At 44.5% G+C, this 17,203-nt stretch overlaps 1 protein-coding gene across 8 annotated transcripts in view; it reads left to right on the top strand.

Moving 5' to 3' along the window:
- The first annotated feature begins 651 nt into the window (after nt 1-651).
- The window catches only part of UBAP2 (ubiquitin associated protein 2), a 42,181-nt gene continuing 25,629 nt past the window's right edge, over nt 652-17,203 (top strand). For 6 of the 8 annotated variants that reach the window (XM_075186494.1, XM_075186475.1, XM_075186506.1 and 3 more), the window contains exons 1-10: nt 849-932; nt 10,991-11,124; nt 11,435-11,512; nt 12,354-12,464; nt 12,595-12,748; nt 12,827-12,904; nt 15,862-15,919; nt 16,011-16,114; nt 16,515-16,567; nt 17,053-17,120. In XM_075186494.1, the coding sequence (XP_075042595.1) occupies nt 11,032-11,124; nt 11,435-11,512; nt 12,354-12,464; nt 12,595-12,748; nt 12,827-12,904; nt 15,862-15,919; nt 16,011-16,114; nt 16,515-16,567; nt 17,053-17,120 (797 nt within the window). In that variant the 5' untranslated portion in view covers nt 849-932; nt 10,991-11,031. The other 2 variants (XM_075186460.1, XM_075186469.1) reach the window with 2 other exon arrangements.

The raw sequence follows: 17,203 nt of genomic DNA, 5'->3' as shown, positions 1-17,203 counted from the left end.
CACTGCACCCAGCCAGGCTCTCAGCCCCTCCCCCCATCACTTACTGGGGTCCAGCTATGTGTCACACTGCACCCAGCCAGGCTCTCAGCCCCCCCTGTCACTTACTGGGGTCCTGCTATGTATCACACTGCACCTAGCCAGGCTCTCAGCCCCCCCCCTGTCACTTACTGGGGTCCTGCTATGTATCACCCTGCACCCAGCCAGGCTCTCAGCCCCCCCCCCCCCCCGTCACTTACTGGGGTCCTGCTATGTATCACACTGCACCCAGCCAGGCTCTCAGCCCCCTGTCACTTACTGGGGTCCTGCTATGTATCACACTGCACCCAGCCAGGCTCTCTGCCCCCCCTGTCACTTACTGGGGTCCTGCTATGTGTCACACTGCACCCAGCCAGGCTCTCAGCCCCCCCCTGTCACTTACTGGGGTCCTGCTATGTATCACACTGCACCCAGCCAGGCTCTCTGCCCCCTGTCACTTACTGGGGTCCTGCTATGTACCACACTGCACCCAGCCAGGCTCTCAGCCCCCTGTCACTTACTGGGGTCCAGCTATGTATCACACTGCACCCAGCCACCCTCTCCCTGGTGGAGTACTACAAGTCTCAGCATGGCCTGCCCCTCTGGCAGGTGGGCTGTCAGTGTCACCCATAGCAACCAGCACAGCCGGTGACGTCAGTAGGACGCGCCGCCCCCTCACAGGCACAGAGGCAGCCGGAGAGGAGGACGCGGGACACGGTCAGTCCCAGGTTACTGATGATGATGAAGAGGAGGAGGAGGTGGGGGCCGGGGATGCGGGGGTTGGGGGTGGGGGGGGGGCTGCGAGCGCGGGCCTGTGACGTCACCCGGGTGATGTCCGCGCAGCCGGGTGACGGGTGAGGGCGGAGTCACGTGACGGCGCCCGCTGCTGCTGCTTTGTGAGGCGCATTGTGCTGCAGGTAAGAGGAGGAGGCGGCGGCCGGGGCCCAGCACGGAGAGCGGACCGGGGGCGTCGTGTGTGTGTGTGAGTGCGGGGGGGCTGTGACTCCGCCCACCCTCACCCGGCGGAGGGGTCACACCGGGCGGCGGGGAGGGGGGTGGTCTGCGGCCTAGTGATGCCTGCCCCCGGGCAGTGGACAAAGGAGAGCCCGGCTGGAGGAGGGCATGGGGGGGGCCGCATTGTGCCGCAGTCCTACCCCGCTGGGCCCCTCATCGCCTGTGTACACAGGGGCCGTCATCTGCTGTGTACACAGGGGCCCCTCATCGCCTGTGTACACAGGGGCCGTCATCTGCTGCCCTATTACATAGGTTTCTACATATATGTGGCCCCTAGGCTGCTCTATACGAGGGCCACCTTTTCATATAGTTACTGTATACTTGTGGCCCCTAGGCTGCTCTATAGGAGGGCCTTCTGTCCATAGAGTTGCTGTATACAAGTGGCCCCTCGTTTGCTCTATGTGAGGGCCCTCTTTCCGTAGATAGTTACTGTATACAAATTGCCCCTAATCTGCTCTATGCATGGCTCCCCTGTTCTTCGGGATTTACTGTTTACTTGTGGTTCCTAATCTACTTTATACAAGGGCCCCCTTATTACTAGGGAGCTACTGTATACATGTGGCTCCTAATCTGCTCTATGCAAGGGGCCCCCTCATCCACAGTGTAGACAGGTACCCCTTTCCCCTCATCTGCTTTATATATGGAGCTTCCTATCCATGGGAATAATTGTATACTTGGGGGGGGGCCTCCCTTGTCTGTCCTGTATATATGTTGTGTTCCCCCCCCCCCCCCCCCATTACAGCAAATTACTGCACACAAGGGCTTCCCTATCTACAAAAGTGATTTAACAAATGGGGTCCACTTATGTACTCAGGACCCCCTGTCTACAGGAGATTACTGTACTCAGGACTATCTTCACTATGAAAATAGTGTGAGCCCCATCTGCAGAATATCACTGTATACATTCACCTCCCCCCCCATCTGCAGGACATCACTGTATACATTCACCCCCCCCCCCCCCTGCAGGACATCACTGTATACATTCACCTCCCCCCCCCCCATCTGCAGGACATCACTGTATTCATTCAACCCCCCCCCCCCCCCCCCACCTGCAGGACATCACTGTATACATTCACCTCCCCCCCCCCCATCTGCAGGACATCACTGTATTCATTCAACCCCCCCCCCCCCCCCACCTGCAGGACATCACTGTATACATTCACCACCCCCCCCCCCCTTGCAGGACATCACTGTATTCATTCAACCCCCCCCCCCTTGCAGGACATCACTGTATACATTCACCCCCCCCCCCCCCTTGCAGGACATCACTGTATACATTCAACCCCCCCCCCCTTGCAGGACATCACTGTATACATTCACCCCCCCCCCCCTTTGCAGGACATCACTGTATACATTTACCCCCCCCATCTGCAGAACATCACTGTATACATTCACCCCCTCATCTGCAGAACATCACTGTATACATTCACCCCCCCCCATCTGCAGAACATCACTGTATACATTCACCCGCCCCCCCCCCCCCCTTGCAGGACATCACTGTATACATTCACCCGCCCCCCCCCTTGCAGGACATCACTGTATACATTTACCCCCCCATCTGCAGAACATCACTGTATACATTCACCCCCTCATCTGCAGAACATCACTGTATACATTCACCCCCCCCATCTGCTTTGCCTACAGAATGCCCATAGCTACAGGGTATAGACGTACCCATTTTAAAGGTTCCCCTCCTGTACCAGTTGCCTTTCTGATCTGCCCTATACATATGAAGCTCCTCATCATATTTACAGGGGGAATGTTCTACACCTGGCATCCTCCATTTATACCAGCATGGTATTGTACACACTTGGGCACCACTTATCTATGGGGTGGATAATTATACATGTGGGATAATATTGCACACATAGGATGCCTCTGTGCATGGTGATTGTTCTACACAGTACACACAGGTCTGTCCCTTCTCTACAGGAAGATTACTGTATGTATTGGACAGTCTTTAACCTGGGTTGCACTCTTGTCCTTACTTTGTCTTGTAGTATTTATTTCTCCCTTTAGTCTAGAGTGGTGTATACAGACTCCCCCCTCATTATGTACCATTTTATATTAATACACCTCCCCTTTCTGTCTGTTTAGGGGTTTAAATAGCTACGTAATTCCCTATTGCACATTTTCCCTTAACCAGCAAAGTGTTGTTTTCTCGAAGTGCAGACAGTATCTTTTTTTTCTTTCATCTAATGTTCATCCCTTGATATTTTAAAAGGCAGCGAAACCTAAATATAAGTTGATATCCTATTTAAAGGCATCTCTTAGAATTTGCAAATGTCCCTATAGTTTTGTTGAGAGATGCCATTAAATTTAACTTTTATCTACTTCAGTTCAAGCATTTCTCCACTGTCTGCAGTTTTAGGTTGGGAGAGGTTTCTTATCAGTGGGACTGCTGATTGTTTTCCAAAATAGTGTTCGATCCTAAACATTTTTCAGCTTTCAACACACACTGTCATATCGGGCAGTTGGTCAGATATCAGTGTCGACCCCAAAACAACCGCTCTATTCTAATCTGATAAACATCGATTGGTTCCTTATTGGAAATGTTGATATACTAAATATGACCGATATCAGGCCTGTGTGTACAGTCATCATCTATTCATGGTGAAACCAGAACAAATCTGTCTGCTTGGCTTGTGCCAAAGATATTTTGTCCAGTTTGGCCACCTACACTTGTGCTTAATTGGAATTCTTTTCACTCGTCGTCCAGGCCAAGCATCTGAATTGTCCTTTGGGTGCCCACACACTATCTTATGTGTATGCATGGTATATAAAACAACTTGCCTTTCTTTAGGTTTAGTGATTTAACACTGACTCATCCTCATTTCCTCTTCACGACTGCCCCTGTGAGATAAGCACCAGTATATTGTACAAGAAAGTAGCAGTCGGCCACAACATTGTTCTAAAAATTAGATTACTCAGTATAAAAGATGTTAATGTTCATGATGTTTGAGTCTTGCGTTGTTCTCTGGTTTTGACATGTTTTAAAGTTTGTTTTGTTACTCAGCTGTTAATGTTGTAAAGTGGCTTTTAATGGGATCATATACAATGTGCACACAAGCACATGGGTCTGTGCCTGAATTCTTAACATTTGTTTTTAAAGTCTTTGACACTACTGCAGTCTATATATTGGATCCATGTATCTGTAAATCTTGGTGTTTCTAGGTGAGTGTATATAGAGCCATGGGTTATGCCTATAGTTGTGTGACCGGCCTTTGTGTAAAGACTGAGCTGGTCCTATGAAGATGTTGGATTTACACAGTTTTCACTCAAATTCCTCATATTGTTTGTCACTTTGAGAATGCGGTTATTGTGGGTCTTACCTCTGACAATAATTTGATAAAGACCAGCGGAATATGCAATTGGTCGATGACCACACAATAAACATGAGTGCAGTCATTAGCCAACTGCATTAATTGAGTCCTCTGTCATCACATTGTTCAAGTTGACTAAAAAGAATCTGCCAAATTGGTCACCCACCTGCATGACCAGGTTGTACAAAGATCGGTCTGCGTGTGTAAGGGTGACTTTAATGATTGGCAATTCAAGCTGCTATTTAATGCATAAAAAGGTACATATTCTGTGCTATGTATTTGGGGTTTTTTTTTTGCTCTGGTGATAAAAATGAGCTTTTGTGAGATAATACATTTGGATAATTCTGAACCCATTTAATTCTTCTCTGTAACCAGATAATTGGTGTTTATGAGCTGTTTCTAGATGTTTATGTGCAAAAGGCCAGCTGTATGATTCTAAGGGGGGTATTCAATTGACAGCGGGATCGAAAAATATTACCGTTAATACGGTAATTTACTCGCTAAAATCCAGCAAGATATTACCGTATTAACGGTAATATTTTTGGAGCGCGGGATTTTCGGCGATCCCGCCGTCAATTGAATATGCACCTCGGGGGCATAATCAATTGTTGGCGTTATAGTCAAATCTTGTGGCGTGCGCACTATTACCATCATTACGGTAATAGTGTGTGTAAATATCTGTATTACGGTACTTATCTCGCTGGATTTCGCCTAAAAGCTGAAATCCAGCTTATTATTACCGTAATACCTGTAATAGTTTTAACGCCGCCGGGAAACTAAACAATTGAATATGCCCCTAAAACTATTATTTACACACTTAATACCTCCTATATGATGTTTGGAAGACTTGTATGTACCCATTATTTATATAGGCTGCAGAAAAACAGTTGACATTGGTGAGTATTTACGTTACGTGCTAACACAGACATCGTGGGTAAAGCTATAGATATTATAAATTCTACATACATAGAGCGATTCCTGGAACTAGGGGTCTCCAGACCCCTTCAATCTGTTTCTCGCCCTTGTTACTTGTAATGAAATAATCTGCAGTTTGTGATTTATCTTGTGTGCTAGTTATACAAGGTTCTGCCAAGGCAGTGGCGGGTGGGGGGTAGTTGTTTGGGATTGAGGTCAGGCTGGGTGGGGAGGCAGCTGCTCCTTTTTAGAGGAGAAATTCGAGCTGAGCGGAGTGAGAAGGACTTTTTCCGTTTAAACATATGTGACCAGTCGCTTACGAAACGTGCTCATATTTCGGGCATACGAGGAGGGATGGCTTCTTGACTATTTGAGGAGCTGCACAATTCCCTAGTGAAATGTATTCTTACCCCAGCAACACCAAGCACCGCTGATGTACTGTGTATATTTTCCTTGCAGAGGAAATTAGTGAGTGCGGTCCTCTTTGCAGGGCAGAGGTTAAAGGGAGGCGCATGAATGATCTTCTAATAATTTGTTGTTTTTTTTAGGAGATAAGGCCGGTCCTTTTTTGATTGTGAAAGAAACTTTGCATTCTAAAGTAACCGAGCTGCTGAAAAATATACTACTTGAAGATTTAAACTGATTGTTTTCAGTCCTGTAGAACTCGATTGAGTTTCTTTAGCTTTGTGTTTTTTTGCACCCTTTTTTTTTTTTTGCTTTGAATTATTTTTACTCTGCTCTGTGTAATGACAGCTATGCTCAGCCAACACACATTGTCCTGTCTGATCCAGTGGTTTGATCTCTGCACTATACAGCCGGATCCATTAGACTTGGCTGCGCCCATGTATCTACGGGACAGATCTAGCTGTCTGTTGGAAAGGACAGATCAGTCAGTTGATGGCCAGTTAGGTCGGTGAGAGAACGCAGCGCACATGGTCACAAGGTGGATTGAACAAAATTGTGTTCCTTCCTCAGAATGCCGCAGCGTTGTACAGAGAACTCACTCACATCAGTCCCTGCCACATTGAAGCTTACAGTCTAAATTCCCTAGCATACACACAGACTAGGGCCAATTTGTTAGCAGCCAATTAACCTACCAGTATGTTTCTGTAGTGTGGAAGGAAACCGGAGCACCCGGAGGAAACCCACGCAAACACGGGGAGACCATACAAACTCCTCACAGACAAGGCCACGGTCGGGAATTGAACTCATGACCCCAGTACTGTAAGGCAGACGTGCTAACCACTACACGATAAATATAAATAATATTTATTTATTTTATTTTTTCCCAAAAAATAAACTTACATTTTAGGTTTAATTGGCGTAATATATATCCAGCACTTGTTTGTTTTTATTGCAACCAGCAGTCCCAGTATGCAGGCAGGATCCATTATATATTAGGATGTGTGTTGCTTGACAGTTGACTATAACACTGTTTTCTGTAAGCCTTGTGTTTACATTGTGTCTCTGTGCTAAGTGCAATGTTACTGCCTAGGTAACAATACACAAATGAGTGCTTGTGGTTTTGTAAATCATTAGTGTGAAATGTAACAATTTCACATATTAAGTAGACTTTGTTAGCAACATTTTACTTATTTTCTTACATGTTACTTTCTCTTGACAAACGACATGTTTTATATATTCTGATGGCAGCCATGCGAGGATTGGACAGTGACCTGTATTTGTGAAATAAAACTTTAAGTTAGAAATGGTTTGTTGGATAAAATGAGGAATCTAGGTGTCTTAAAGAGGCTACAGTGTGATTTTCTTCTTTGGCCAGTTTTTATACCTTCCTGTAATGTCACGTCACACTTTCCTTATATTTCAGGCCCAGGAAATGACACACATGCAAGTGTACCCAGATACATATCTTTAACTTCTCAGAATATTTACTAAACAATATTTAAGTGTATTGCATCTTTTAACTGCTGAATGAATTCGGAGTTTACTCTTCTTTGTTTTTATGTTATGTTTTATCATTGTTTTTATAGTTTCTCTTATGTGCCAGAAACTGAATTCAATATTATTTTCTTTATAAATCCTTTTAACGAGGTCGGCTGGAATTCTGTCAACCTGTTTTGGGTGGGTGTCCCATTGTTTTTGGACTTAAATGGTTTGCACTGGTAGAGTAAAATAAAACTTATTGTGCTTTAGAGTCTGGAGGACTGTAAGACTATCCTTATTTTAAGTCCTTGATTGCTAATGGGTGCAGTTTCACATTACATATGGTCTTCATTTAACATGTGTCACTCTAATTAGGTGCATTGTGCCATTGTTACTGAGGGCTAGATAAGATCTACAGACCAATAAAAGATTTTGTTTCTGCAACTTGGAAGGAACTCTAGATGTTCCTTCTACGCTGCAGATGAGTGTCAGGTACTATTATACAAAGCATTACAGACAAAGGACATTCGTGATGTCCGTGTTTTGTCTGTTTAGTTGTTGAAATTTTAGAACCTACTTTGGTCATTTCAGGATGCATTTTTCGTTGCACTCAGCCTGAAATAAACTCCAGGTCCAAACAAGATCTGATTTAGATTGGACGTGATTTTGATTGGTCGTACAATAAATAATTTTGCCGATTTGGCCAGATTCTGTTTAGCTGGAGTACTTGAAAGCAAATGTGTTTTTGGTATGGGTTACAGCACCTACTTGTTGTGTATCAGATGTCATCGTTCCCTCTCAGTCCATTCGACTGAATCCGTATCTATAAGAGTGTTAAACTGCTGTGTAACTGACCTGTATCTGTAATGCATGCACACACAGTTTTAATCCATTGAGATATGGTTTACATCAACCACCCTGTGGCACTACAAGTTCCATAATGCCATCCTGGCCTTTAGCCGCCAGTTACTTAATGTTTAGTCTGTGTCCTGCTGCAGTACATGGCTTTATAATGAAGGTGGGCTTCCTGGCAACGCCGAGTGTTTAACTGTGTAGTGAAAGTGTCTGTTGTGGGAATCCATTGGACTGGTTATTTTTAGGATGTGCGTCACTTATGTAACACTGTTCCAGGATATTCATTTCCTGCTGCTTCCATGCTTGGCACAGTCAGACCCTCCCCCCCCCCCCTCCCCCCCCCTGCAGTGGACAAACTTATTGGTTTGGTTTGGAATGTTCCTTCGCCTTTGAGGCGAAAAAATGAATGTATGTATATATAATAGATATATTATTTTTGTTATTGTTTAGCCTTGTGCATATCCTGCAGATCTACTTGTAGGCGTGACAGAATCTGCTATCCCATCTTTATTTTGTGGCAGAATAATTTGCTGAATTCTTGATGTTTCAGTGGGCATTCCCAATGACTTCTTGTCCATCCCACTTAGCCGCTTCGCTTGTGTATCTTCCTGTGCAATGTATGGAATTTTTCACCTTCTCTTCCGATCTGTCAGTTGCGACCTGTTACTGACCCCTGTCGCTATAACTGATTACATTATGCCTGAGCAGTAAACATGAGCCATGATCCAAGTAATCATTGTGCACGCAGGGTTCTTGCCTAATAGACCCGTCGTCTGTATTTCTATTAAAAAAAAAAAGCAGATACACTTTGCATAACCGTAGTTTACATAGTGTGATGCTATAAGAGCCGTAGTGACTGGCATCTGGAGAGACTATCCCATACAGGTCTTAAAATACTTGCAGAGGGGTGGTTAGGGGGGATGTGTGTGAGGATCTAGCTTCCCTGACATGTGAATCAGGCCAGGCTACCGGTTGTTACTTGAAAAGATCTTTGCTTGTTATAATAATGTGGGGAGGGCCGTCCACTCATTACCTGCAGGCAGAGATTGCTGTTAGTGGTGCTGGTATTACCAGCAGCATAGATAAGTACTTTTATTTTGTTTTATAATGCCCCCATATTGACCAGTGAATTTTCAGGATTTCTAATTGTGGCTGTACTCTGTTCCTTCATTAACTTTATTTCGTAAATATCATTTATTGTCTCTTCAACAACCCCCGGTTGGAGAAAGTGCCTGATCATCTCATAAGTTTTTAAAATAAGAAAATATAGTTGATCAGTTATTGATAACTGCATATTTTATTAGGGGAGACCTCCGTACAGCTAAGGTGATCTGTAACCTAATCCATAGACATCACTCCAACAATGTCCTCGGTGCTCAGTATAGTCTAAAAAATGTGCTCTGCCCTGAAAGCGGGCACATTATTGTCTGTTTAACAAACACATATTTAACTATTCCGTGAAGCTTTGTGTTGGCGTACCTGTAACCTCATGACTATTTCCTAGTGCAGTGTTGGCTAACCTGTGACACTCCAGGTATTGTGAAACTGCAAGTCCCAGCATACCCTTCCAGCAATAAACTCCTATATATTGGCAAAGCATGCTGGGACTTGTAGTTTCACAAACCCCTGGAGTGTCGCAGGTTAGCCAACACTCTCCTAGGGAATTGATTGACTGCATTGTAATGAGCGGTGAGGTGGACTCTATTGTGTACGTGACACGTTAAGACTCATTCATTTTCAGACAACTCACATCCTCACCAGGGGATCATGGCTCTGGAACTTAGTTTTAGTGTGTCTGTTGCTGCTTCCCGATTTGTGGGGGTTATAAACACCTGCTGGGCTGGTGGTGGAGCCGGCTGCCACAAGTCATTGCTGTTGCAGGAGATCTACAAAGATGCACAACTTACATCAACCAGATGTCCAATATAATATCAAGTTTTAAGAAGCCTTTATTAATCCAGCCTAATACACTTTATTTGGTAGATGCTCCGGCTGCTGTTCGACACAGTGAAACGCGATCAGTGTGTTTAACGTCGCTCACCTGGTGCCTTGTCCCTGTCCGATGCTGAGTGCAGCTTATATTTTTGAGGTCACTGGGATTTTAGGCTCAAATACTTTGTGCAGGAGAGTCTGGTCGTTTTATAACAGGAGTTTATAGTAAATGGACAAAGCATGGAAACAAATTCACCCTGAAATACAATAAGTGTGGAAGTATAGGATGTTGTGCGTTTCTTAATTCATGTATTTTTAGACATCACACCTAATTCTGCTTAAAAGTGGGGATGGTGACTTGTTGTAGGTAGCGTATAGTTGTATTGGCTCAATTGCCAAAGGTTGCTTACTCCAAGTAGTCATATTGCTGGGAAAGTTTGTCCCACATCTTTAGTCACAGACTAATAAACTGACACATTTTAAAAATGTCCATGAAAACATGGCAGTTTCCAGCCAGTATGAATATCAGTTTCAGATGTCATTGAACACCCAATGGGAAAGGCATCTGTAGAAGTGTTTTTAGTTTTGGGGGTTTAGTTTGACTTAAATATGAACTCTGGACAAGGCAATCTTTACCAAGTAGGACACAGAGTGGAGGGAATGGACCCAGGAGAGAAGCTTTAGGTTGATTGACTTTCAAAAATCTACATACTTAGACCAGTGGCCCACAGGCAGTAAAAGCCTTACATTACACTAGTGAAAGCATGTAACCGGAAATGTGGTTGGAGCCTATGGGTTCTAATGGCCCCCTATGTGCTTCTACTTGCGGTCAATAGCAGAATTTTTTGTTCTAACTACTTTATTCACCCAAGTTGAAGCAAGAGGGTAAATCGTGTCTCCTCCATTAACGTCCGACACACGTATTACCTACCTCGTGGTAGTGATTGCGTGTGGTTTCTTCACCTTGGAGACTTGTCAGGTTACTGTGTCGATGTGGGGACAGGCTTATAAGCACCAGTCGTTAACCTATTAATGTTTCCTCTCTCTTGCAGATTTTCTATTTTGTACATACATTGTTTTGTATATACTGTATATGATGACTTCGGTGGGAAATGAACGTACCCGGGGCACTCGGGAAAAAACACAGATCTCAACTCCACAGACTCAACCACAGAAACAGGTACAGGTAGGTATCTCAACTGCTGTACATATCTGGAATAGGAACAATATTCTGGGACATAATAGAAGGAATGGGGCAGCTATGATATAGTATAATCCTAATTTTGTCATATGGATTCATGTTGCATTTTGAATACCAAGTTATAAATTGGGTTGGATTACTTTAAAAAGAAACATTCCCCAATGTCCGCAGACTTTCTACCTTTCTTGAAAATCATAAACCGATTTAATCGCCATTTTTATACAGTGCTGTGGCCACTTGGCCATTGTTATACCTATTGGCTTAATTGTCATTCGTAACTTTCTTTACATTCTAGGCAACAGCTGAGCAGATCCGCCTCGCACAGATGATCTATGATAAAAATGATGCAGACTTTGAGGACAAAGTGAAACAAGTGAGTTGTGTTTCATAAATTTTATCCCAGTATCTTGGGGGGGGTTAGGGGGACTTGTGTTTTGGTTCTTCTGCTCCCCGGATCAGTGGGACATACAGACATTACGACAGATGGTCAGATGGCACTGAGCATGTGTGTGGGGCGGACAGCTGCAATGACTCCCGCAGTGACAGTGTGCAGTGCATGCCCTGTGAAACGGGAATTAATGTCCGCTCTTGGATACATGGGTGACAGTAGCAGTTTCTCAGCTGTCTTTAAAGACAGACATGGAAAATGACACTTCTGTTTGTGTGAAATGCAGATTTGAACATGCACACGGTGGATGTTTGAACAGAGCTGCTGCTCATCATAAGACTTAGTATAAAAGCCAACAGAACATTCTATCTGATGTCTCATCTTAATGCTCGTAGGGAGAGCGCAGTTCTATCCATTGTGTATTTAGCTGAAACGGATATCGTAGTGGTTTTTGTACACTTTATTTTTTATTATCTTTTCCAATTTTTTTTTTTCTATAGATAACAATAAATGATAGAAAAAAAATTAAATCGCGGATTGAGACCTCGTAGGGGCGTATTCAACTATCTTGGCGGTCCACGATTACGTGCCGCTGCGCAAATCCTGTTACCACCGCAAAATCACGGATTTCCGTGCCCACCCCACAGGGTTGCAAAGGAAAATCCGGAATGTTGCTGTAACGTATTCTCACTTTACACGCACAGGCGCGCGTAGTCGCTGACCGCAAAGCATAATTGAATATGCCCCATATATTCAATGTTAAATTGCAGCAAAAGAGCGCAGTTGATGTGTCGTCGTTAATCTTCTGTGATTCCATTGTTTGCAGCTAATGGAGGTGACGGGGAAGAACCAGGACGAGTGCATAGTGGCGCTTCATGACTGCAATGGAGATGTGAACAGGGCCATTAATATACTACTGGAAGGCAACTCTGACACGGTGAGCCTGGCGGTTGTATTTACTTGGTGCAGACACCCTGTTTGGTGCATCGGGTCTCTATATTAGGCTTGATGGTGATCTTGTAGAGGATCTAACCACTGGCTTTATGTTGCTGCTTCTCTACGTGTAGACTTCCTGGGAGACTGTTGGCGGCAAAAAGAAAAGCATCGGCAAAGAGAGCTCTGAAAACAAAGAAAACCGGGAGAAGAGAGGAGACCGGGAAATGAGCCGTGGCCGCGGGACTTCCAGCAGGCGTGGACGTGGCGGGAGCCGTGGCAGAGAGTGTATGCTGCCTGTTTTACCCATTTAAAAAAAAAAAACCTATAACTGTGTAGTTGTCTAATAGTGTTTATTTCATGCAGTTAGACCAGAAGAAAATGGAGTGGACAGTGGCCCCGGTGAGAGACCTGCTGACCGCGGGAGGCGAGGCCGTGGACGAGGTACAATGTTAAAACCAACATTGACGTTACCATTAAATGCAATGGTCTCTCTTTCTTCCTTCTGCAGTGGGTGGTAACAGATAACTGGTTATGTGCCCTGTATAGGAGGTAGACATAGAGCCTCAGGAACCTGTTTATTCTGGGGTGAGGAGAACCGTTTTTTACTGTGGCCCCCTGCTCCTTCATGGTTGTCACGGATAGCTAAATGCTGCACCTACCCCCATCTCCATGTGTTGCTGTTTCGGGAACAGCACGGATCCAACCAAGGAAGGGGAGTGATCTAATGCCGGGTTAAAAGGGGATGGACACCACGGAGTGTCCTGTCTTTATTTTGCAGGATCAGTCCACTTCTGCACATATGACTTGCACTAAGCAATCTGCAACAGGGATCCATGGAAGGCCCTTTGGCTTGTGAAACTTGTCCTATCAAGGGATTGGTTTAAACGACCTGCAGCCAGTCTTCAGCAGTCCATCCTGTCCGAAAGACACGATTGTACCGGCCAGCAGATTCTGACTTCTCTCTTGAACCGTAGGACCACCTCTATTTCAGGGGAGTGCCCCATATTTTATTTTTTTTCATGACTGCTTGCACTTTCTCAGTAGCCTAGGGCATTGAGGAGGTTATCAAGCTTTATTTCTTAATATAGGGCTGCAGAGAAGTTCTCAGATCCTGCTACTTTTTTCAGAGAACCCTCTCCACCACTTGATACTGCATGTGCTGGGCACCGTGATCTCTAATCTGCAGGATGTCCCTTATGGGCAGTTGCACATACGCCCTATCCAAACAGTGCTCAGTTACATGAGCTTTTTGTGCATCTTGCTATTCCCATCCAATGTCTAAGAGGTTTATTCTGGCCAACCTAGCAACCTACATCCCAGTGATGAACAGTTGGGTGGCAGACTTCCCACGTTTTTGTGACCCCCTCCCCCATCCCAGAAATAGGCTTGCAAGCATCACAACTAAATCCTAAGCTTCCCTTTATGGCCCCAGGACTTGGGGGCATACCTCATGACCATTCTATTTAGAGGATTCAGGGCAAATCAGACGACTAACTCCTCAGTTCATGTGAAACTAGCTTTGTTACTCTTGTGTCTACCTCTGCAAGCAGACCTCTTGTCTCAGGACCCAGTTTTTGGTGGAGCTGTCTTTAATGTTATGGCTCTTTAAACCCTAAGCTTGAAATTTGCAGATATGATTGTTCAGGTATCTCGCTGAGTATTGATTGAGACTATGCTGTGGATGCAGAAGTTTTCTTCCCCCTGCGTCTGTCTCCGTGTATGAAGATTGTCATCCGTCTGGTGCAACGAGATGTAGTTTTCCGCTAAATGTTTTTTCTTTTGTGTGTAAATAAAGCTTGGCCTTGATTTATTTTAAGGTGCAGGTTTCTGGTTTCTTCAAGCACCACCCTGCTTCCAGACTTTAACATTTTACTGCAGGGAGTGGTCAACATTCGTTTGCCTTTTGGGTCAATGCTTCATCTTCACCTTTTAGCTGCTTCTGAATTCCTTATAGGGTATCTCTGAGCCTCTTAGTTCGGTTTCCCTCTGCTTCATCATTTATAAGATAACCTTTCTCCTGTCATCGCCTATGTCAGTAGTGTCTCTGATCTGGCAGCCTCTTATCACTAGTCGCCTGTACTTTTTCCTAAACGCAAGTCAGTCCTTCACACGGTAGTCTTTACAGCCAACAGTAATCTCCGATTTTCCAGTTAACTAAGGATTGGTCGTGCAATCTTTTGGAACCCAAAAGAGGCGGACGTTCACTCAATGGCACAAGTATGAGCCCAATATAGCTTGATGCCTATAGATGTTCTTGTAATTGGATGAGCTGTTTCTTTCGTTGGGAATAAGAAGGGATACAGTGCCTCCTGGTTCCATCTTCTTTTGGATTTGGAGAGAAATTCAGTGGGCCTATTCTGTGATGGGAAGCCTGTTGCTTCTTGGATAACTGTGCCGTTTACCAGCGTTTTTGGTCCCTCTTGGAAATGCATCTTGGGGTTTTAGCAGATCTGGGGGTAAATGTATCAAGCTGAGAGTTTTCCGGCAGGTTTGAAAAGCGGAGATGTTGCCTATAGCAACCAATCAGATTCTAGCTATCAGTTTGTAGAATGTTCTAAATAAATGATAGCTAGAATCTGGGGTTTTTTTCAATCCCGCCGGAAAACTCTCCGCTTGATACATTTACCCCCTGGTCACCTATTCCTACAAGCTGTGAACGTTGCTGCCGCTGCTGGAAGATGACTTTCTTCTGACCATTACGTTGCTTAGACTGGTCTCTGAGCTCGCAGGTCTGTGCCAGTAGCCCCTGTACTTTGTATTTCTCAAGGATAAAGGTGGTCCTTCATACAGTCCATCCTTCTGAAAGTAGTCCTGGGTATTAATATCAAGACTGGTTTGGATGTGCCGCCCTTCTGTCCCTGTTTCCAAGTCCCTTCACTTCTGGACCTTGGTGCTACTCTTCTCATTGGTCTTGTATCCATACTGAGCTTGTGGTAAACTGAGGATGAGCAGAGAGGGACGTCCTCACCCCTCCATCCCACTACCATGTCTCCTAGGTGGAACATAACTTTGTCTCTGTTTTACAGCATCGAAAAAAGATCTACAAAAATAAATCTCCTTTTGCCTTGTATTTCTTGTGATGTGGAACTCTCTTGATTCCCCCCTTGTTCGTTTGAAGTCCCTGGCGGGCCGTATAGTAGTATGAGCATAGCTGGGTGTATTGGCGCCGCTAACTTGGATACCAGCAGTGACAAGGCTGAGGGTGATGAAGATGGTACAACTGTGGTGCAGAACCTTTCAGTGATTGTTACCTGCCTGCAAAAATGTGTGGGGCTTCCAGGAAGGCTTGTTACCAAATATGTCAGCATTTGTGCAGCTTGGCGGGCATTTAAAAAGAAAAATAACATGCAAAAACTACCATGTGCCAAGAATCACTGATACACTTTATTCTCTTCAAGGATTTGGAGGACGTGGACGAGGCAGGGGAGCTGGGAGATTTTCTGCGCAAGGCATGGGGTATGTCATTAATCCACTTCTTTCTCAGGTTTCCTTTTTAAATGTAAAAAACATTATGTGCTAAAAATGTTCTGTCTTTATTTTGTTCCAGGACATTCAATCCTGCAGACTACACAGAACCCAGCGCCAACGATGGCTTTGGAGGAAAAGCAGAGGCTTGGGAGACGGGTCAGAGTGATGGAGATGATGGCACTGGTAAGATGTGTTCTGATACCTTGGAACGTGCCCCATTTCCTGTTCCGCCGTTTGTCTCTCACTCGTATAGATGTTTGGTCTGTAGTGTGGTGAAAGGACGTCTAAAATACTTTGTGTTCATACTGTACTAAATCTGCCCAGTGCAATGTCTGCTGATTCCTGTACTCGTTGCTGCTGATTAATGTTCTGTATGGTTGTAACTGCACTATAGACGAGGAGTAGCAGTGCACAGGGGATTAAACTGATGTATATGCGTCATTAGCTTTGCAGTCTTCTAGGTAACGACAACCCTTTTAACATAGGGACTTGGGCAGTGATACAGAAAGATTTCCTCTTTTACTGTTTTTGAGCATAAATATGTGAGGTGAAATGTATAATTTAATTTTGTTTCTTATTAAAGGTGCGTGGAGAAATTCTATTGAAGAATGGACTGCAGAGGACTGGAATGAAGATGTGAGTTGTTAGGCAGATGCTGGCTATAGAAATGGTCATAGTCTCCTCATAGAAACATTAAAATATTGGTCCATCTATTCTACCTCCTGGTTCAGTCCCCAGATTTGTTGGTCATGTGTGATGACCCATGCCGGGTATAGTTCATGAAATAAACTCTACAAGACTCTGCTACTTTCTGCTACCCACATTCGTGTGCTTATTTCTTTTACTATCAATTTCTTGCATTTAATGCCTTCTGGATTTCATTTTAAATGCCCACATTTGTTGGCCTAGCATAGCTAATTTTACCAGTTTGCCTCGAGTTCAAGTCATTTCTAGTTGGGAATTGTGGCAAAGTTCAAATTCTTGAATCAGATGTCAGCAATTCTCTGTGCTTTAAGTCAGCGAGTGTTGTAAATCTATCATCGCAGAGCTATTAAGACATCCAAGGATCTCTATCTGTAACCTACAGTTCAGTCACGTGTATTTATTTTGCTCTCCTACAGCTTTCTGAAACAAAGGTTTTCACCGCGTCTTCTGTTCCCTCAGAAAACCACATTACTCCAGGACAAAGGTAAGTTGGGGGCTCGTTTCTTATCTTGGCTACCGTCCCTTTTAATTAACCCCCTCCCTAATGTCACTAGCGTTCTTTGTCGC

This window comes from Mixophyes fleayi, chromosome 1 (assembly GCF_038048845.1).
Source record: "Mixophyes fleayi isolate aMixFle1 chromosome 1, aMixFle1.hap1, whole genome shotgun sequence".
NCBI classification, from domain to species: domain Eukaryota; kingdom Metazoa; phylum Chordata; class Amphibia; order Anura; family Limnodynastidae; genus Mixophyes; species Mixophyes fleayi.
This window is presented reverse-complemented; position numbering and strand designations above follow the sequence as displayed.